The sequence below is a fragment of the Sylvia atricapilla genome, chromosome 13 (assembly GCF_009819655.1).
Source record: "Sylvia atricapilla isolate bSylAtr1 chromosome 13, bSylAtr1.pri, whole genome shotgun sequence".
Lineage (NCBI taxonomy): Eukaryota > Metazoa > Chordata > Aves > Passeriformes > Sylviidae > Sylvia > Sylvia atricapilla.
The window spans coordinates 12,344,276-12,365,181 of record NC_089152.1 but is presented as its reverse complement, the minus strand read 5'-3'; the positions used below and the strand labels follow the sequence as shown (position 1 = coordinate 12,365,181).

Sequence of the window (20,906 nt, the reverse complement as noted above, 5' to 3'; positions counted from 1 at the left end):
CTCGCCTCCCCTTTCCCGGGCTCCTGAGAGCCCATCCCGGCGTCACGGGCCGCCCTGCAGCTGAGACGGGACCGGGGTCGTCGGGCCCGAGGTCCTGCTCTGTCCTCCGCCCCGGCGGCTTTTGCGCAGCGGAGCGGCTTCGTCCTTGGGTCACCCCCAGAGTAACGGAAAAAATATTTTAAAAAGTAAAAGATGAGTGTAGGACTGGAGGGAGCTGGGTGCATTTATACGGCCACTCTTTTCTAAGGTTAGAGATTGAACCTCGACGGAGGCCGGCGTGTCACAGGACTCTCCAAATTGTTTGAGGTCGGGTTTATATTCATTTCTAGAAGAAAATTTTGATGTTGCAATTTCCTACAACTCGAGGGAGTAACATATTCGCCATGACGTTTGCTTTGATAACTAATCGCTAAATACACGGAGATTAAATATTTTTAATTAAACTGTAAATTGTGTACAGATATTGATAATGAAGAAGCTGACAATGTTTCGATTAGATCTGTGACATCACCTTGCATTAGCTTGGGAAACAATCACAGCTGTTCACTTCGGTCTCCAAACGTTCTCGATTATTTTATTATTGTATTTTATTTTATTATAAACATTTTCTGAGACCATTTATTAGGTTTTAGGTTTATTTTTTCTTCTTTGGCAGATACACCTTTCCTTATCTATTCCTCGCTATCAGAAATGGAGATATTGTCAGCGTTAGCGTTACAAAAATTTAAAGAGTTGTGGAACCGTTTAGAATTGGGGGTGGCTGGGGCAGTAGGAACACAGCGGGATCTGTATGTGGAATTTTTTAGCACAAAATAAAATACGAGGGAGCTTCTTGCTCCCAGGGAAAATGAACGGCAGTGAGCAATTGATTTCTTTCGGAGACGGGCTTCAATAGCTCAAAAGTGTGCGTGTGCGTGTTAATTTCGGGAAATACATAAAACCGCTGTGAAAATTCTGAATTTATAGAGGCGAAAAAGTATACTCACTTCCAGGGCCATACACGCAACACACACAGACAGTTGTGATTCTGAAAGTTTCCTCGAGCCTCCCTGCGCCTGGTGATTTTTGAGCTCCCCGAGCGCAGGCACACGCAGGTCGTGCACACGCAGCCACGCAAGGGACTGGTCCCGGACGGCGGCCCCCACGCCGGGCTCCCAGGGCACTGTGCCCCGTGAGCACCCAGGAGTACGGGCTGCCTGGGCGAGGGGCACCGGGGGGCTCCCGCTCACCTCCGAGCCTCGCTGCGGGGCGGGGGTGCGGGAGGACGGGCCGGACGCTGCGGTGTGAGGCACGGTCCGCGCACCTGGTCCCGCGGGCGCTGTGCTCGGACAGCAGCGGGGCCAGGCCTGGCTCCGGCCGTGGGGCTCCTCGCCGAGGCCCCACTGCTGCCCCGGGCTCGGCCGCTGCCGCGGTACTTCGGGCTCGCAGCGCGGGGCGAGGGGTCTCGCTGCCCCTATGAACCGGAGAACAGCGAGACCCCACAAGGTCCCGAGCCATGCCCTTCCCCTCGCGCCGAGGGGAATCTCCGCAGGCCTTGTCCGTAAAGTTAGGGCAATAGCTCCGAGAAAAGTAACCCCAGGGGTTGATTTCAGCCCGCTCCCAGCGGGACTATGTCCTAGGATCGACTCCTGTCTCTGTCCCTGCAGCCTGCTGTCACCGTGGGGCCGCTGGCCCGCCGGCAGCGACTCCTGCCTCTTACCAGGGAAGGGGCCTTGGAGCTCTCAGCGGAACGCAGGGAGAGTGACAACGCGCCCGCCTGTCACAGACCTCTGTGGTCCCGAGCGGTTTGCCCTCGCTCTGCGTGCCGCCGCTGCGGGCTTTGCCAGGACAGGTGCTCAACTCCTATCCCCCCACTCCGTGGAAAAGACACCGGGCTCCCGGCCTGAGCTCCAGCGCGGCGGAGATCCGCTCCCTGTGCCCGGCCCTGGCCGGGGCGATGGGGACAGGGGGCTCCGCAGGGTGCCAAGAGCAACCGCGGTCCCCGACAGCAGAGCGGGGGGAAGCGGCGGCGGCCTTTATGCGCCACCGGCCCGGTGCTGCCCGGCTGCGGCCCCGCGGCTCGGCTCGGCCCGTCCCTCCCGCCGCTCGGCGCCGCGCACACGCTGCACTCTGCCCGGCGTGGTTCGTTATTGTTAATGGGCGAACAATAGGCACATCTGCCCTTTCTTCCAGCATAAAGGCACCTTAGCTAACGAGGGGGGCCGGCGGGTGAGCTCGCTTGTTCTTTCTCCTCCGCCTCCTTTTCTTTCTTTTTGAAGAAAAAATAAAAGAAAACCAGCGGCATGTCCGGCTGCTGGGCGCCTCGGGACATATGCTCGCCTTGCACTGCCGGGCACGGCCGGGGTCCCCGGCGGGGGCTGCAGGGGGGCGTCCCTCCCCGTGGCACCGCCCGGGCGGACCCCGCGGGAGCGCTCGGAGTGCCGGGGGGCTGCGGGAGCGGAGCCGCGGGGTTGACCCCGTGGGGCTCCCGCCGCCCATCCCCGGGCCGGGCAACGGGAAGTTTCCCCAAAGGGCACCTGAGAGGAGCGATACCGGGGCAGGCGGCTGCGGGACAGCGTGGGCGAATACGGCAGGGAGCGCGGGGGACACGGGGGACACTGCCCGCGGGCGCGCCGGGGCAGGGCGGTCCGATGTCACCTCCGGAAGCTCCCGGTGAGGTGAGGAGGCTCCGCGCTCACGGAAAACGCGGAGTCACCGAAGGGGCGGGGCGGGCGTCCCTGCTGGGCGGCGGGGGCGGGGCGGCCCTTTGTGCCCGGGGGCGGCGAGCGCCGGGCGGCAATACCAGCAGCTCTGGGCGCCGCCGCGCGGGGCTCGCCCCATTAATAGGGGCGGTGACGTCACGGGGCGGGGCGGCGGCGGGCGGGGGCGCCGCGCGCATGCGCGGTGCGGGCGGCGGCGGCGCTGCAGCACGGAGCGGTGTCGGAGCGCGGGGCGCAGAGAGAGCCATGGCTGGGGATGGCGAGGGACGCGGCCACACACCCGCCGCGGCCGCGGGGCCCGGCCTGAGGGAGCGGCGGCCCTAGGACCGGCCCGGCGGCGCCAGCCAGCAGCGGGGAAAAAAAAAAAAAAAAGACCAAATAAATACATTGCCACAAAATAAACATTAAAAGGAAAAAAAAAAAAAAAAAAAAAAAAAAAAAAAGACAACCAACCAAAACCGGGAAAGCCAGCAGCCCGGCAACAGCAGCAGCAGCACCGCCAGCACCAGCCCGCAGCGCTCGCCCGCCGCCGCCGGCCCGCGGGAGCAACCGGCCGCCGCCAAGAGCTCCGGGACGCCCCGCCGCCCACCAGATAGATGTGCGGTCCCGCCGCCCGCACGGCCGACGATGAACGCGCAGCTGGCGATGGAGAACATCGGCGATCTGCACGGGGTGAGCCATGAGCCGGTGCCCGCCGCCGCCGACCTGATGAGCGGCAGCCCCCACCACCGGAGCGCGGTGGCCCACCGCGGCAGCCACCTGCCGGCCCACCCGCGCTCCATGGGCATGGCGTCCATCCTCGACGGCGGCGACTACCACCACCACCACCGGCCGCCCGAGCACGCGCTGACCGGCCCCCTGCACCCCACCATGACCATGGCCTGCGAGACACCCCCCGGCATGAGCATGAGCAGCACCTACACCACGTTAACCCCTCTGCAGCCTCTACCTCCCATTTCGACGGTCTCGGACAAGTTCCCTCACCACCACCACCACCATCATCACCATCACCATCCCCACCAGCGGATACCGGGCAACGTGAGCGGCAGCTTCACGCTCATGCGGGACGAGAGGGGTCTGGCGTCTATGAACAATCTCTACACCCCCTACCACAAGGATGTTACCGGCATGGGGCAGAGCCTCTCTCCGTTGTCTGGATCGGGCCTGGGGAGCATCCACAACTCCCAGCAAGGGCTGCCCCACTACGCTCACCCCAGTGCCACCATGCCCGCCGAGAAAATGCTCACCCCAAACGGATTTGAAGCCCACCACCCTGCCATGTTAGCCAGGCATGGCGACCAACACCTCACCCCCACCTCCGCTGGCATGGTGCCTATCAACGGGATCCCACACCACCCCCATGCCCACTTGAATGCCCAGAGCCACGGGCAGATCCTGGGCTCTGCCAGGGAGCAAAACCCTTCTGTAACTGGTTCGCAGGTCAACAGTGGAAGTAATTCAGGGCAAATGGAAGAAATCAATACCAAAGAAGTAGCTCAGAGGATCACCACCGAGCTCAAGCGGTACAGCATCCCCCAGGCTATCTTCGCCCAGAGGGTGCTGTGCCGCTCTCAAGGGACGCTCTCAGACCTGCTGAGGAACCCCAAGCCCTGGAGCAAGCTCAAATCCGGCCGGGAGACCTTCCGCAGAATGTGGAAGTGGCTCCAGGAGCCGGAGTTTCAGCGGATGTCTGCTCTGCGGCTTGCAGGTGAGCCCGCTGCGGGGTGGTCGGGGCACGGCAGCGGCAGAGCGGGGCCTCGGGCCTGGGCAGGCCGCCCCGGTCCCTGCCTGTCCCTGAAGAGCAGCACCGATCCCCGGCTCCGCCACTCCATTTCTCTCCCTTCCCCTCTCCCTCTCCCGGCTCGGCGCACCGGCACGGTCCGGTTCCTCTGCGCCGCACTCAGACAAAGCCGAGCCGGGGCTCGGGCTGCGCAGTGCGGCGCCCCGGCTTTCCCCGTTCCCCGGCCGGGGCGCTCCCGCCGGGCTGGGCTGCCGCCGGCACAACGACGCCCAGCGCGGCCGGTAACGGGATGCCGCCGAAAGCCGCACCGGCCAGCGGCAGCGCTGCCCGGAGCGCGGAGGGCGAGGCGGAAATGCTTGAATTGGCGGCTGAACCGGGCCCGACCGGGCCCACGGACGGGGTTCGGGGGAGCCCCGGTAATGCGCCGCCGAGAGGGGTCGGTGCGTCTGCTTTGTGTCGGGGGCCGTGGGCTCAGGTCGCGGCGGGGCTCGGGGCCACCAGCGTCCCGCTCGGGCTGGGTGACCGGGGACAGGCGTTCGACGCGAATGAGCCGAGCCCGGCGGGGTGAGTGGTGGCCGAGAAATGCCGTTGGCTAAAATCGTTGGATTTCTCAGTATTTTTTTTTTTAACTGGTTGTAGTTATCATTAGGCCGTGGAGTTTGAGTTTCGCGTGGATGTCTCTGCGTGAGACAAACCGTGTCGTGGCTTCGCTGTTCCAGAGCGTCAGCCCGCTGTCGGCGCTCGCTGCCCGGTGTGCTCCCGAGCGGGTCCCGTATTGTCTGCTCAGAGATGGCCGTCCCGGTCCGTACCTGTGCTCTGCCGCCGCCTCCCCAAACCCTCCCGTCTGCGCTCCCGGTGCACAGCGCGGGTTTAATATACCGTGAGTGAGGGTTTGTTAATTAAGTGATAGGTCTCCATTAATTTGTCCCTGGAGAACTCAAGACAGTCAATCCGAGTTGGAGCCGGGGTCACTGATCCGTTTCACAGACAAAAATAAAGGAAGGGCCAAATCTTTCTCCTTTCAAAAGCACAACTGGTCTTGAGCTTTCGACTACCGCGACGGTGAAAACTTGAGACCGTTTCCCGAGTGTGCCGGGACGCAGCTGGGCCACCACCGTGCTCCGTGCCTATTTTCAGTCAACCACCTTGTTCCACAAACCTAAAGCAGAGCTAGAAAGGGGCCCGGACAGGGCCTCCCTCCCCGCTGTAGCTGGCCCTTGGGTGCCCGCCGGTGGGAGGACGTTGCTCTCTTTGGCTTCCACTCCTGCAGAGTCAGTTTCAAAGGTCTCAGCTCTCAGAAACTGCCCTTTCTGCCTTCCCTTTCTCAGCAGCCACCCCACCAGAGAAAAACCCTCGTCTTGCTGGTGCTAGCCAGGAGAGGAGGATGGAGTTTGTGTTTCCAATATCCCCGTAACGATTGCTAAGGCGAACTTTCTTCGATTTGGAGCGTATTTTTACGACAATTTGGTCGACCTGAATCTCCGCTCATTTGCATAGATCGATACTGGAAACAACCCCTCGATTCGGAGCCTGCTGGCATCCCTTCCCTGGCTCTGCCGGCCGGGAAGCTCTGCCAGCCCCGGCTGCTGCAGGGCCGGGAGGAAGGCAGGGAGGCGGCCCTGCTCTGCCCAGCTGCCGGGGCCGGAGGGTCCCATTGTTCGCTTCTGCCCCCAAACCGCCCCTTCTTCCAGCCACCTCAGCGCTGCCCTCTCATAAACGGATCCCGGTAATCCCGTTAGAGAGACAAAGCCTCATTATTCCGCCTTCCCTTTCCGATGAAACCCGAAAGCTGGCACCTTACAGAAACAGCTTCCTCGGGGCGAAGAGGGGCTGGCAGCACGGGGGGAGCCGGGCTGTGCCGCCCGCCCCCGGGAGTCCCCGCGTCCCTCGCAGCGGGGCCGGGCCCCGCAGGGCTGTCCCCGCTACCGGGGGCTCCGGGCCTCGCCGGCCGCTGCCCACCTGGGCGCCAGCAGCACGTGGGCATTTGCATAGCGCTGCGTCCGTGTCCGTGGGGCGGTCCCGGGGCCCCCGCCCCTCCCCGCGCAGCCTGCGCGCCCTTCCGCGCCCCTCCGCGCCGCGCTGCCGGCGACCGGCTGTAAATGCGTAAAGTATCGATTTTATTTTGTGCAGGTTTTAAATGTGTGATGATCTTACTAAGTGGTAAAAATCTGCCCCGATTGATATTGATGTATGAACATCAATTCAAAATAACATAAATTACTGCAGCCGACGCAAATTAAATTTCATGTCCAAATTATAACTCACTCCCAGGCGTTTAGAGAATTATCAGGTAGATAAATACCCAGAGCCGCCTTCATTTCTTCCCTTTCTGATTTCCTGCAGACAACGACCGGGAGGCAGTGAGGGGGATGGAGCCTGCTTATTTTAGGCCTCGCGGTCTCGCCTTGCACTTTATCTTGAGTATTTGCCCCTTCCAGCCGTCCCTGGGGGACTCCTACCTCCCAGATTACAGAAGCTCCGACAAATAGAAGAAAAATTGGTAGTTACATGGAAGCAGGATTGAGGTCTTGACACTTCCTGGGCTGTCTCTTGAAATGTAAGCAGAACTGCTAATTGCAAAGCTGACCTCTTCCAGCCTCCATCTTATTCATCCCATCTCCCTTCTCTTCTCTGTTCTTTTTTTCCTTTGTCTGTCCCACTCTCTGTGTCCTCTCTATCACTGAATATTTATCTATTTGACTGTCTCTCTGTTAGTCTTCCCTCCCCCTCGCCTTCATTGACATTTGGAAGGGCTGTGAAGGGAAGCCGAAAAAAATAAATACAATTAAAAGGAAAAGTACATCCCTTCTGCAGCCTGCTGGGATTTAATGCAGAATTTATTTCAGGTTGGGTTTTTCAGTGTGTGTGTGAGAGAGGAAACAGGAGGGGATGAAGTAAGAAAAAAAAAAAAAACGACTTTATCTTGTTCAGGAAAAAAATAATCTGCTTCGAGCCATTCATTGTTGGAACAGCCACTGCCCGCTGGCCTCGCACGGGCCCGCCGGTCGGGAGGAAAGGTAGCGGCCAGGGAAAAGGCGGCAAAGACACATTTTGCAAACAGACCAGAGGAGTGTAAGGGAGCCCGAGGCTCCTTAGGATCTACTGCCGGAGGGGGTCCTTTGCCGATGTGCGCCCTCTGAGCGAGCCCGTCCCGAAGGGCGCCTCGGTGGGGGCTCCCCGAGCGGCTGTCAGCAGGGAAAGGCGCCGTGGGGAACCCGGGCTCGCCCGCGGCTCTCGGGAGGGGACAGGGCCGTCCCTCCAAAGCTGCTCCGTGTTTGCCTGAGACCTGACTGGTATTTTTTATAGCTGCACCTCTTTTCTTCCCCTCCTCTTATCCTTGCTCCCTCCTGTCAATCCCGGCTAAGCTGAAGCCTTGGGAAGCCGGCGAGAAATTCTCGCCAAATTAACTGTAAAGAAATCGATGGAGTAATCAGAGCGTTTTCCACATTAAATATGAAATCTAATGACGCCGTTTGCACCTCTCGCCCGCCGCCCCCGAGCGCGCCGGGAAGGTCGGGGCCGCCCTGGCCCCAGTGGCCTCATTAGGGGCTGTTTAATATTTACCCTGCGGGCACTTTGCATAAAGGCATTTGCATCAGGGAGGCGGGGGGCATCGACCGGGGCCTTCATCGGCGACACTCCGAGCGCGGACCGGGCCCGGGGGAGAGGCCCTTCCCCTCCCGACCCTGCGGACCTCCCGGACGGGGACGGCCCGGGCCTGGCTCGGCGCACCTTGGGCCGTGACAGCGGCTCTCCGCCGCTGCCGGTGCGGTGCTTGGGCCGAGGCAAGGGGCCCTGTCCCGGAGGGATCGGAGGGTGGGCGAGCACCCGGAGCAGTCGTGCCCGACGACGCAGCGCCCGGTGCGCAGCCGGGGGACCGCTGGGGCGCACTTGTTTGCCGGCCGCGTCCTTCGGCGGGATTGATTTACAGCCGCGTTTGCCCTTCGTTAATGTTTGCCCAGCGGGAGGAGGAGGAGCGGGGCCGGGCGAGCCGCGTTCCTCCGCACTGGGCCGGGCCCGCCCCGCGCCCGTCCTGGCACGGCAGAGCTCCCGCCCCCGCAGCACGGCTCGGCCCCTGCCTGTCCGTTCGCGCGTTCTCTCCGTTGTTTGTTTGTTTTAATTATTCGCCTCGTGGCGGGGCGGCACCCGGGGGCCGTGCCCCGCTCCCACCCTCGCTGCCGTTTGACTCGAACAGCCCCAAAACAGGGCCGCTCCCGCCCGTGGGTGCCGCCGGGCCCGCCGCGGGGTCACGCAGCCGGGCTGTGGGCGCCGTGCCCGCCCCGACAGGCCGGGGCCGTCGCGCCGTCCGCAGCCCTCGCTCGTCGCCCCTCGGTTCCCGGGGGTTCTGCGCCATCTACTGGCGGCCGGCGGGCGGGAGCGGCCCGCCGGCCCGGGCACCGCGCCCGCACCGGGCGGCTCCGGGCAGCGCCGTGGGCGGAGGGCCCCGCGCCGCCGCCGGGGCCGGCTCCGTCCGCTCCTTCCCCGCCAGCGAGGAGCGAGCGCGGCCCTGCCCGACTTCAGCACCGCGGACAGCGGCCTGCGGCGGGGCCCGGCCCCGCTCCGCCCCCGCGGCCCCGCTCCCGGGCGAGCCCCGCGGCGGGCCGGGCCCGGGCCGGCCCCTCCTGGTTCGTGGACGAGGCCGCCCGTAGCCGGGCGCAGGTGCTTGTTGGGCCTCCCCACGGCCGCCTGCCCCGATGGAGCGCAGCATCGCATCGATTATACGTGGCGGCAGCCGGCAATTAGTGCCGCTGTGCTGCGGCGAGCGCCGGGCTGAGCGCACGGGCTGCCCGCGGCGAGAGCGGCTCGGCTCCCGGCAGGGCAGAGCCCTGAGGGCGCCTGTTTGGGGGATGAGTGCCTTCGAACGGGTGCGTGGCCAGAGGGGACGCGATTTCCCCCAGCAGGGTAACTCAGCCAGCCTGAGGGGTCGGGATACCCCAGGAGGAGAGGAGAGGCGTGTAGCACCAGGATTGTGCCCGCGGCAGGTGCCACCTGTAGGGAGCCTGGGCTCCTGCCGGTGCTACAGTTGGATTCTGGTGTGTGCGATCTGCCTTTTACACAGCCAGGAAGGAACGTGGTGATTAGATTGAGGCAAAATCATCTGGAAATACACAGGCCAGGTATGCTTCGGTGCCTGGCTTTGCCTGTACCGGCATTAAAACACCGCTCCTGCTTTGCCTCAGGCAGCCTTCACCTGTCTCTGGAGCCGAAGGGTCCGCATAAGCTCCACACTAGGGAGAAGTTAGTTTCCAGGGAGTTCTAAGGTGGCTGAAGCTCAGGAGCTGTTGCTGAAGTGCTGGTGAATTTCACCTGAAGACTACTGAATCGTGGGGAGCTTTTCCCGAGGACCGACCGGGACCGACCATGGCCGCGTGTCGGGTGCTTCCATGATCAAATCGATAAATGTCGATTCGCGTTTCAGACATAAATCTACCTGGATTAATCATACACGGACAGAGGAGTGATCGATGCTGACAGACTCTCTTTGGAAACGCAGCTGACTTGAGTCGTTTTGCCTAAGAAGAAGTCAGTTTTATGATGCTGAAAGATTAATTTATAGGAACAATTTATTAGCCGGACAGTAGTTTTCATTCCCCGCCCCCCGCTCCCATTTTAGGGGGATGGAAGCCTCAGTGGTGATATTTCCGTACTGTCCAAAGGGCAGATAAAGCGCGATGGATGTCTGCTGTTCCGCAGGCGTGCGGTCAGCACCGCGGGCTGTGCGGGCAGCGGAGCGCGGCCCCGGCGTGTGCGGGCGCTGCCTGGTGCAGCCAGAAACGCTGCTGCCTCAGACAGAGTAAAGTATTGGATCGGATGGCACGGAGGGACTCTTCTTTAACGTTTGGGTGCAGAAGCCACTGAAGTGAACCTGGGTTCAGGTTTTGGAATTTTTTCGCGCGTAGAATTCTGCACTCGTCACGTGCATTGCAAACCCGTCGATAAGAACTGAGCCACAGGCGGGAGAGTTTTCCCGCTGCCCCTTTCCCCCCAATTCTCCCCGCACAGGCAGGCTGCCAAACGACTTCCTTAATGTCCCCCACAGCCGGAGGAACTTCTTTATGTCATCATTGGCTCATTTCTCCTTTATTTGAAACATATCTCGTTATTCTGAATATATCGGAATTGACGGAGAACTTAATAGTTGGAGCCGGGGAAGCGGAGGCCGGCAGGCCGGTCCTTAGGAGCGGAAAGAGAGGAACGACCCGGGTTTTTCACTGTATCCGGCGATACTCAGTGTTGCAGTGAAGGTTTTGCAACGGATTGCGTCGCTTCCACCGCTCAGAAACTAAATTTTCGGCTGCTGTAGCAAAGTGTCTGACTGGGGATGAGGGAGGGGGCGGAATGTCCCCGTCTGACGCCGGAGTCAGCTCCCGAACGCCTCGGAGGCTCTCGGGGGATTCGCCCCCACAGCTCGGAGCCGGGGCCGACGGAGGCGGTGTGGCCCCGCACCCGGCTCTGTCCCGCGGAGCCCCGGGGCGGGACACGTGCGGGGCGGGGCTGCCGGGGCGGGAGGTGCCGAGGGTGGGAAGCGGCGCGGCCAGGTGCGCGGCGGGCGGCGCTGCCCGGGCCGGGTGGGCCGGCTCGCGGAGGCGGAGCACAGCACAGCACAGCACAGCACAGCACAGCACAGCACAGCACAGCACAGCACAGCACGGGCGGGAGGTGTTTTTCAGCTTGCGCTGTGCGGGGTGCAGCGGAACGGAGCGGCCGGCACTCCCCAGCGGGATGCCGCGGCTTGGTGCGGTGCGGAGCGGCAGCGCGGGTGAGGAGCCCGTGGGTACAACGCGGCGCGGAGCGCATGGCGTGATGTGGTGCGGTGCCTTAGGGAACCCGCGGGGCGGTGGGATGTTGTGCGCTCCCCGCGGTGGGGTGCGGTGCCGTGGGATGGGGTGCGGTCCCCTCGGTGCGGTGGGATGCGGTTCAGTGGGGTGCAGTGCTGACCCTGGGGTGGGGTGCGGTCCCCGCGGTGGGGTGCGGTCCCCGCGGTGGGATGCGGTCCCCGGGGTGCGGTGCGGTCCCCGCGGTGCGGTGCGGTCCCCGCGGTGGGATGCGGTCCCCGGGGTGCGGTGCGGTCCCCGCGGTGGGGTGCGGTCCCTGGGGTACAGTGCGGTCCCCGCGGTGGGATGCGGTCGCGGGGTGCGGTGCGGTCCCCGCGGTGGGATGCGGAGCCCCGCGCTCTCTGCGCGCCCCTCCCGCGGGGACCGGGCGCCATCCCGCGGCCGGGGCCCGGCGGTGCCGCTGCGGCGCGGGGCTGCGGGGGGGACCGGACCCGCCTGACGCGATTAAAATATTGATGTAGTCGCAAAAATCGTTCATTAAGGCAATTTAATCTTTGCTATTAAATGTCCTTTCAATTCATTTGGGGTAATTAAGATGCAGTTTAAGTGATTAAATTCTAATTACTTATGCTAGGCAAAGAAATATTTGTCACAGTAATATGGTTAACTAAAGACTTAGCTAAAGAATTTTAACATTTACTTTAAATGATATGGCAGGGAAATCAGGTGCTTTCCCTTGATTGATCCACTTAGCAACATATTCTGTAACGGTGGTGTCAGCTCGCTGAAGTGGTTACAGATACATCAACACTAAGTTTGTGTAAACCCCTGAATCCTGAATTGCTGAGTCAGCACTCCTCAGGCAGATTCACTTCATTATTCCAGGGGCAGCGAATTAAGGTCACTCATTTTAATACAGTGCCCAGGAGTGAGATGTTTACCGTTCTGGCTCAGCTGGGATCTGTACATTGGCAGGCTGATGTCATCCTGTGAGTTTCCCATTAATAGATGTGTTTTCATCTCTTTTGATGTTATGAAGCAACAAAAGAGTATTCCCTGGATTTGATGGCAAAGAAATGAGACACAGATCAAAAGATCTCTGGGTATATGGAAACACATACACCCGTAATAAGCATAAATACAAATCACTAGAGAAACAAGTGCCAAGTGCTGAATAATGCCAGGATTAAACAAGAAATAATTTAGTGTGGGCTCAGAAATTTCAGAGTAGACAATACTCTTTACAGTTGAAAGGAGAAAGCTTTGGGGAGCAACCAGTGTCCTGTGTCACCTATATTGTCTTTCATCACTGAAAAGCTGTGAAGGGCCTTATCCCACAGTGGGCTGAAGCTGAAGGGAACGCTCTTTCAAGCATCAGTGCTGTCATCCTGCTGCAGCAGGAGCTCATGGCCATGAGCTGCCACCATATGTGGAGCTTGTCTCACACAGCACCTTTCCAGAGAGATTCCATTTCCCAAGCACCTTTGAAGACCCTGGGCCAGTGTCAAGAAAGATGGGGCAGTGCAGGGGACCACTAAATGGTTATGTATCAGAGTGAATGTCACCCAGCTGTTGTGATCATTATTTAGGCCCAACTGATCTGCTTGCGTTCAGTTCATGTGGTGGCATCTAACCCTCAGGTAGCCTATGTCTCATATGCCCTTTCAATTTTGTTTTCATATTCTCCCAAATATGAAGTTTTTGATAACTGGGAAAGATCCGTTGTTTGTGTGTCTGTCTGCATGTCCCAGAGGTGCTATTCACATGATAAGGATGTAACTTATCACACTTTATTATGTGTTATTGCCACCATGAATTTACCATAAGCTTTTGGCTACCTGTTTCCATTGAGCTGTTGTAGCCAGTGTGATTAGAACTATCTGTGGTGGCCAAAGTCCTCAAGCAGTTTCAGCCTCCTGCAGAAATACTGCTGCTTTCTCCACCAGAAGGTAGAGCCTCCTACAAAAAAATATCCCTCAGGATATTCTACAGTTAATACCACTGAAGAGTTTTCACTCTCCAAAGATGATATTGGATACTGTGTGATGTTTCAAAACTAGAAGCAGATGATTTGGAAAGGGATTCCTAGGTGGACACAGTTCAGACTGTAGCTGAATTTTCTAGACCTGACACAACAGGGATTACAAAATTCATATAAAGAGAGACTTCTAAAAGGACTTTTACGTCTTTAAGACAGTCCTGTACACATGAGGTTGGGAAAACTAAAAGACTTTTGCAAGAGGAGAGGTAAAAGACTACCACATATCTGATACAAGGCGCTTGGTGGCCATCAAGTAATAATGGCTCATGGTCAGCAGTGACCCAGGCCCGATCTGGAAATGGGACCTGTCACCTCAGGGTGAAAGGTCTCATAACCCATCATTGGTGACCTGCACACAGTCTCCTCTCCATGTCCACGGGCCCTGAATTCAGCATGGCTGGGGAGACACTGTGTGTGTGTCTCTCTTTCTGGTCTGGACCCACTCTGGGTGCAAACAGAGGAGAAGAGAGCTCCCTGTAAGCAGAGATCTGCTTTCTGCATCGCTCTCTCCACCACAGGGTGAGGAGACTCATGCCCAGGCACTGCTGGGCTGTACCTTCCCTTCCAAGAGCAGCTCTGTTGCCATGCTGCTGGTGCTCCCCTCTGCTGCCCTTGTCCCTGCTGCCCTTCCAGCCACTTTGTACAGGCAATAAATGTGGTTGTGGCCACTATGTGCCCCTGAGCTGGAGCTATGGGAACTGCTGCAGGCAGCTGGTGAGCAGTGTGGCCCTCAGAGTGCACAGCTGCTGCCTCAGCCTGGCTGTGCTGTAAGGGCACAGCTCTCCCAGTGCCAGGCCTGAGACCTCCCAAATCCACCTCGTGTCTGCACTCTTCCATCCCCTGTCAGTGAGCCACCAGCTGAGCAATGCCTCTCTCAGGGAGAGTTGCCCTCTGACGTCAAAAGTAGCCACAGGGCTTGGGGCAGGGTTTGCCCAAGCAAAATTTTCCATTGTTGTTCTCTCTGCTTCAGTGAGAGTTTCCCAAAAAAGCAGCCAGCAGAACTTGTGGTGATATTTTATTATGTCACAAACTAAACCAGAAACCATTAGAATTTAGGTTCATTAAGAGCATTACCAGTTTCATTCTTTGCTTCTGTTTTTCAGAAGGGAGAACTGGAGTTTGCCAGAAATGGCTAGGCACATGTGTACACACCAGATGCTCATGAAAATTGATGTATAGTAATTAGGATTTTTCCTTCAATTTTAAAGAGAAATCCACCCTCTAGGGATGAAACAGTAGGTCAAGCATCAGGGTTAACACCTGAGCTTACCATAATCTTGACTTTAAAACTGACTGAATAAAGTTGCTCATATCACAGATAGGCAAAACATCCTCTTCACGTCTCAAGCTAAAGATGCAATTAGTGCATTTTCATAGGGGACACCATCCTGTTCACACCCCTGGCAGAGCAGAACTAATCCCACCGTGCTGCACCAGCTGGGGGCTGCAGAAGAACATCAACAGACAATGGAGCTGCAGAGGTGAGAGCCCACCTCTGCACCACACAGAGGCAGCTGGGCCTCAATGGGATGTGCAGGTCTTACAAGGTCTGGAAAGTTGACCAAACCCCTCGGGTGACTTAGGAGGAACAAAGGGAGACAAAAATAGATTGATGGGCTGTGTCAGGAGAATTGCAAGTGTCAAAAATATCTGTTGCTCAGGGCAGAGGAAGATGGAAGTGACTGGGAGAGGCCAGAGTTCAGGACTGGATTTATAAGGCTCCTCCTGGCACTGATAATATTACATTGTCATATCTTCACGTGTGTTCCCAGAGTCAGGGTGACTCTTCCTTTATCCTCTGCTTTTCTTTTTTCTTAACAAGATTTTCTTAAAGGCTTTTTCAAAAGGCATCACATGGAGCATCGCTCAGCCTGGGCAGCCTGGAGACAAAGAACAGGGCTGCCTGCAGCAGGGAGTGAGAGCAGGGTGGGAGCAGGTGTGTCCTGGGAGAGGTGCACACCTCTAGGGAGCACAGCACCCTGCAAAGCACCTAAATTCAGTGTCTGTGCTCTAAAAGAGGGTCCACTCACTGCGCTCAAGGGCAGAGGCGAAAGAAGGACATTAGTGCAAATTACTGTTATTATCTTCTGCTATGTGAGATAAAAGAGAGATGGAGTGTGTGATAAATTGTTGTGAAGACAGGCTCTGGTGTTTTTCCAAAAAAGCCATTTCAGTTGATGTCTCTGGGGCCTGACCTCAGTGGACATTAGAGGAGGACCTGGCGTTAGGGTAGGACCTGGCCAGAGCAGGCACAGCCACTCTGCCTGGGTGTGACCTGGCTCGGGCTGCTGTCACAGCCCCACCTTGCCAGCCTGTGTGACCTGGCCAATCTCTGGGCTGCTCTGGATCTACTCTCATGTTGGAGCAGATTTTATCCCATGGTGTACATTTGTTCTCCAGCAAGCTGGAAGCTACAATTTATTATTAAAATTGATTGGCTCCAGTGCAGGGAAAACGATCGCAAGGAAACCCTATTACAGTTTTTCATTATCACCATTATTTATTTTTAAGTGCTATTAATATTCCTGAGCCTGGACAAGACAGAAGATGAGAGATGGTATCCACCCCTGCTGCTCACAACCTGAGGCCTGGCAGTGCAAGGGCTTTTGGAACAATTGTGTTGGGAAGTTTTTGCCCTCAATTTGCCTCTGGCAAATGGAAGTAGAGCTGAAAATATTTGAGAAATAGTAAGACAGGCTTATTAGTATCATGGGCTAGATAGTTTTATTTTTTCTCCCTAGTAATGAGCTCTTTTTTTTTTTTTTTTTTTTTTCTCTGTGATGTCACTAGCATTAATTAAAAGGGTTTTGATACAATTGAAGTTCAGGAACAAGGTATGTTTGTAACTCTTGGAACACTTTTTATGGAAATAATTGTTAAGGAATACTACATTTCAGGAAATGAGCACAAGTCCAGGAAGACAACGTGTTATGCAAGCTAGTTTCACAATAGATGGTTGGGTTTTTTTGTTGTTCCCTACTATTTCAGAGAACTCATGTAGTAGCTTGTGATCGAAGCCCCGGAGGCTCACATCACTAATTGAGCTGGCTTTGTACCTACTGCTGTGACTGTCATTTGTGATGTGATGATTCACACTGAAGCACCGCACAGCTCTGACTCGGATCACGCTATCTGTGCCATTAGGATTTTGTAACAAATTATGATCCAGATGGAGTATCTGGGGGGGAGATGGAATTTGTGTAGCCTTTGAAAAAGGAAGGTGTATAGCAGCATGAGCAAAAGTTGTCTGCACCTGGTTTGTCTCCTTTTCTACCTGAGCCTGTTAGCAGGGGCAGTCAGAGCTGGAGGCTGAGGCTGGTTTAAAGCTGAGCTCCTGCAGCTGCTTTCCCAGGAATTTCTGATTATCAAATGGTCAGACTTATATAAAAGACTGACATGCTGTTGGTATCCTCATTCTTAATATTTGTCAATAAATAACAGACTATTCTTGCAAAAGTGTTTTTAACCCTTGATTTGCCAATGTTAACCTCCAGTGGAGATGCAGATTATTTCAGCAGGCAGCAATCCCCACAGTGAATTTAGCAGTTTGGCTTCAGCAGGGGCTCATGTGCATGAGGAAACCTGGTTTTTAGCCCAGAAGCTCCACGGTGTTTTAGAGGTCAGGATGTAACTTCAAAGCATTTTTCAAAGGTTTTCAGATAAAAAAACCTGTGGGAGACATGAGTTTGGCAGCCTAGTCTATTTGATTGATGTGTGATTTCTTATGAAAGAGTATGTGGCTGGAATATTTATTGTTAGGGACCTTTTGGAAAGCCTCTCTTCAGAGGGCAATGAGTCACCAGTGTCTTGGTCCCTGCCTGGGCCAGCAGAAGGAGCCTTCACAGCTCCTGGCTCCTGATCTGTGCAGTTCCTATTTCTCAAGTACAAAAGGTGGATGACTATTTTTATACCTCCTGTGAGCAACAAAACCCTCATGCCAGGGCAGGCTCTCAGTAGTAATAGAAGTTGTAGAAAGGACCTTTGTAAAGCAAGTTGCTGCTTTCATTCCAATAACCATGGTGTAAGTAGAGATACTGCACAAAATTCTTCATTTGATCAGTACTGATCTCCACAGAAGCCAGGACTTCACAGAGATGAACAGGCACAGAGAAAGAACATTCATATTACCTTCAGAAGCACACCTCTCAATCAGAATTAAAGGACATTGTTAGAGGAAAAAGGGAAACAGACAACTTCAGACAATTCTGAAAGTGAGACAGAGCAATCTGTGCTCCCAAGGAAGTTTTATCCTAGCAAAATGCTAACAAGATGAGCTGGCAGATAGTCGAAGGCTGACAGAGGGATCTGGGAGTCTCCCTCACATCCTATCAGATCCTGCCTGGAAGGTGATCCAGGAGGCAGGTTTCAAACTGCAAGCACCCTTTAATGATGTAGAGTAAAATAACGTTCTCAAAGGGAAAGAAGGGATGATGGATGAAATAAGGAGCAATTCTATAAAGAAGATTTACTATACCAATGTTTTTTATGACAAAACATGTTTTATTTTGTTCACAATACATCTGACCTGTAAGACTGTGGTAGCACCTTTCTCACAGTTCCTTATTTCTCAGTCAACAGAAAGCTACATAACTGGATTGAAAGCAACTAATAATGGTATAAAGAATGATCAAGGTTAACTTTAGAGTTCACTGAATTTCCCTTGTACCTCCTAGAGATATTAAATAGTTAAATTCTCAGCACTAATAGGTGGTATCAAAATGTAAACTCTCAGTAATAGCAACTGCTGAGTTTTAGCAGACAACTACAAAGGTGTTTTCTAACTTTCATTCCTTATACTTGTAATAGCTTATAATGTGTAAGAGATGTTATTGTCCCACATCCTCTCCAAATTTAGAAGCTGACATGAACAGTCCTGTAGTGTGTTCCCACACACTCCTCTGCCTGCCCTGTCTAACTGTCCTCCCCTTTCTTGCAGCGTGCAAGAGGAAAGAACAAGAACACGGGAAGGATAGAGGGAACACACCCAAAAAGCCTCGGTTGGTCTTCACTGATGTCCAGCGTCGAACTCTACATGCAATATTCAAGGAAAATAAGCGTCCGTCCAAAGAATTACAAATCACCATTTCCCAGCAGCTCGGGTTGGAGCTGAGCACCGTCAGCAACTTTTTCATGAATGCACGGAGGAGGAGTCTGGATAAGTGGCAAGACGAGGGCAGCTCCAATTCAGGCAACTCATCTTCTTCATCAAGCACTTGTACCAAAGCATGAAGGAATAACCACGAACTAAAACCTCGGTGGAAAAGCTTTAAAAATAAATAAATAAATAAATAAAGACAGACCAGGACCTCAAAATAGCAGGTTTATACTTAAAACTATTTGAAAAAAAAAATATTTATAAGTCCAAAGAAACCAAAGACTTATTTCACCTGCATTATGACTTTGTTCTAAGACACACACTTTAGTAGGATGACGACTTGCAAAAAAACAGAGAGGAAGAAGAAAGAGAAATGGAGGGAATGAAATGGAAAGCAAAGAGAAGAGGAACAGACCACTGGTCTTACACCTTGGCCCATTATCATCTTCACCGTACTTGGCTGTTTAGTGGTTTGGAGCATAGTGATTTCCTGTCATTGAACAGACATCTCTTTGGATACAGCTCTTCATGTCCACAGCAGTTGCCATGAAGGTGTTCAGTGTATCCATACACGCCAGTGGGTAGGGACTCAGTCAGGGCTGGTCTCCAGAGAGGGCTGTGCCAGGGCACAGCTGACAAAGCGTGGAGTCGTCTGAATTCCTTGGAACGGTAGTGTGATTTTTGCTGTTTCACAGTTTGAACTTGACTGGTGCAATGCCTGGAAACAAGTTCAAACTAGGCAAAGAAATTTTGAATGGTACCTAAACCAGTGCATTCTCTTTGTTTGTTAAGGAATGTTCAGATTTAAAAAAGGAAAACTATTCCATCCATAAAAAAAATCGACTAGCTACCAAAGAACACATTTAATAATTATATTGCAGGTATTTTATTGCAATGATTTTAATATTCCAAAGCTATTTTTACACAAATACTATGTAGAGTTATAGGTATAAACTAATCTAACTGTATAACACATAAAACTTGTAATCAAGACTGTTATTTGCAATTAGTAAAACCACATTATCGTTTCTTTCTGTGATTGGCAAGAAAGAATGTCTCCCGAGGAGATCACAGCCCCTGGCAGAGCACTGGGAACTGAGAATGGGATGCTGCTTCCGTTTAACTGAGTGAGCCCTTTCCTCACTGACTTCAACGGGAGCATAAGAAGGAGCCACGTGTTAGAGCCGTGAGTGACACTGCGTGTGACACTGCGTGTGACACTGCGTGTGACACTGTCCCCAGGCGCTGTCCCGGGCTGCAGCCCGGGCGCTGTGCTCCAGAGTGGCTCAGCTCTGCCATCTAGCCTGCGAACAGGAGACCTGAGGCACTCAGGATGCAAAAATGAAACGAATTGAGGGATGCAAAACCACAGGGCTCAGCGTCTGATCAATACTCATTGACATTAGTGAGCTTTTTTTTTTTTTTTTTACCTATCGACTTTACCAGGCAAAGGAATAGTAACAGCTTTGAAGGCTCGTGGTCTTTTCCTATTGAAAACAGTGGTACAACATCGGTTAATGTTGTGGGAGGAGCTCCAAGAGGAGCTCCGGTAGTGCTTTTGGAAGGAGGAATTGTGATCTCTAAGAAGTCAAAAGCAAAATTCCCATGACACCGAGATACATGCCCGATGTTTTGTGGCTTTGTATCTATGTGTAGCAGGCTGAGCTTTTGTCCCGCGCATTCTTTCTTGCTCATCTCTTAGTCAGGATAATGCATGAAATAGTTTAAAGTTTGTAGTTGAAAAGCTTTAAACGCTCTGTTGCTATCAGACCCACAGGAGAGAAATCATCCCATTCCTACTCTGATAAAATTAAAGAGAAAAGCGTGCAACATCTACATATAAAATTTTAATGTAAGGGGAAAATAGACTAAAAACCATACGTGTGCCTGTTAGATTTCTAACTGGTATTTCAAATTACTGTAGTAATTATGCTAGGTATATTAAATTCCAGAATAACCAAATATGCAGGTATAGGCCCAATGCAAGGACTAGAAATAGGTAATCTTACTTCCAACCTCTTTGTTTTTAAGAAAAAAAAAAAAAAAGGAAAATAGGAAAATTCAAGGTAAACTAGAATCCAAACACCATAAACAGTAGCAGATGCTGGTTTGGTGGATGAAGCCCACTCAAAATACCAGTGACACCAAAGTAGAGCAACATTTGTAGCACCAGTTATTTCCCAAGAGGACAGGGTCTAGTCAAGGTTCAGGGTATACAGTTTATTTCCACCCAGTGCGTAGAATACAGGTGAAATATCTCTTTACTAAAATAAACTGAAATAAACCCAGTATTTTTGGCACTAAAGATTTTTCCGTATTTCAGTATGTTAAGGCTGACAAAGCAATTATCTATGAAAATGGAATATAATCTGGATGTTTTTTGAGTCTCTAGCTTACCTTAAATTTTAGCAAGCTTTCTTTTGAAGTGTTCCATCCCCACAGAGACATAATTGACATGGAAACATTGATAAGCTCTGATATAAAGTACCTTATGAATGCAGTCTCATGAGTGTAAGGTTAGCAAAGGACAGTGATAACTAATGGTTTTGTTTTT

The 20,906-nt window shown here is 54.2% G+C and overlaps 1 protein-coding gene across 1 annotated transcript; it reads left to right on the top strand.

Moving 5' to 3' along the window:
- Positions 1-2,917: 2,917 nt before the first annotated feature.
- On the top strand, positions 2,918-20,404 carry ONECUT1 (one cut homeobox 1). The gene is made up of 2 exons (XM_066328459.1): positions 2,918-4,407; positions 18,194-20,404. Exons 1-2 carry the CDS (start codon positions 3,327-3,329, stop codon positions 18,484-18,486), a joined length of 1,374 nt encoding a protein of 457 aa, XP_066184556.1. The 5' UTR covers positions 2,918-3,326; the 3' UTR covers positions 18,487-20,404.
- The last annotated feature ends 502 nt before the right edge of the window (positions 20,405-20,906 follow it).

Bases quoted from the DNA above. Each gene is read 5' to 3' on its own strand.
- ONECUT1 (XM_066328459.1), top strand. From the start codon at position 3,327: ATGAACGCGCAGCTGGCGATGGAGAACATCGGCGATCTGCACGGGGTG. The intron at 4,408-18,193 runs GTGAGCCCGCTG...CCTTTCTTGCAG, and splicing joins GTCTGCTCTGCGGCTTGCAG to CGTGCAAGAGGAAAGAACAA.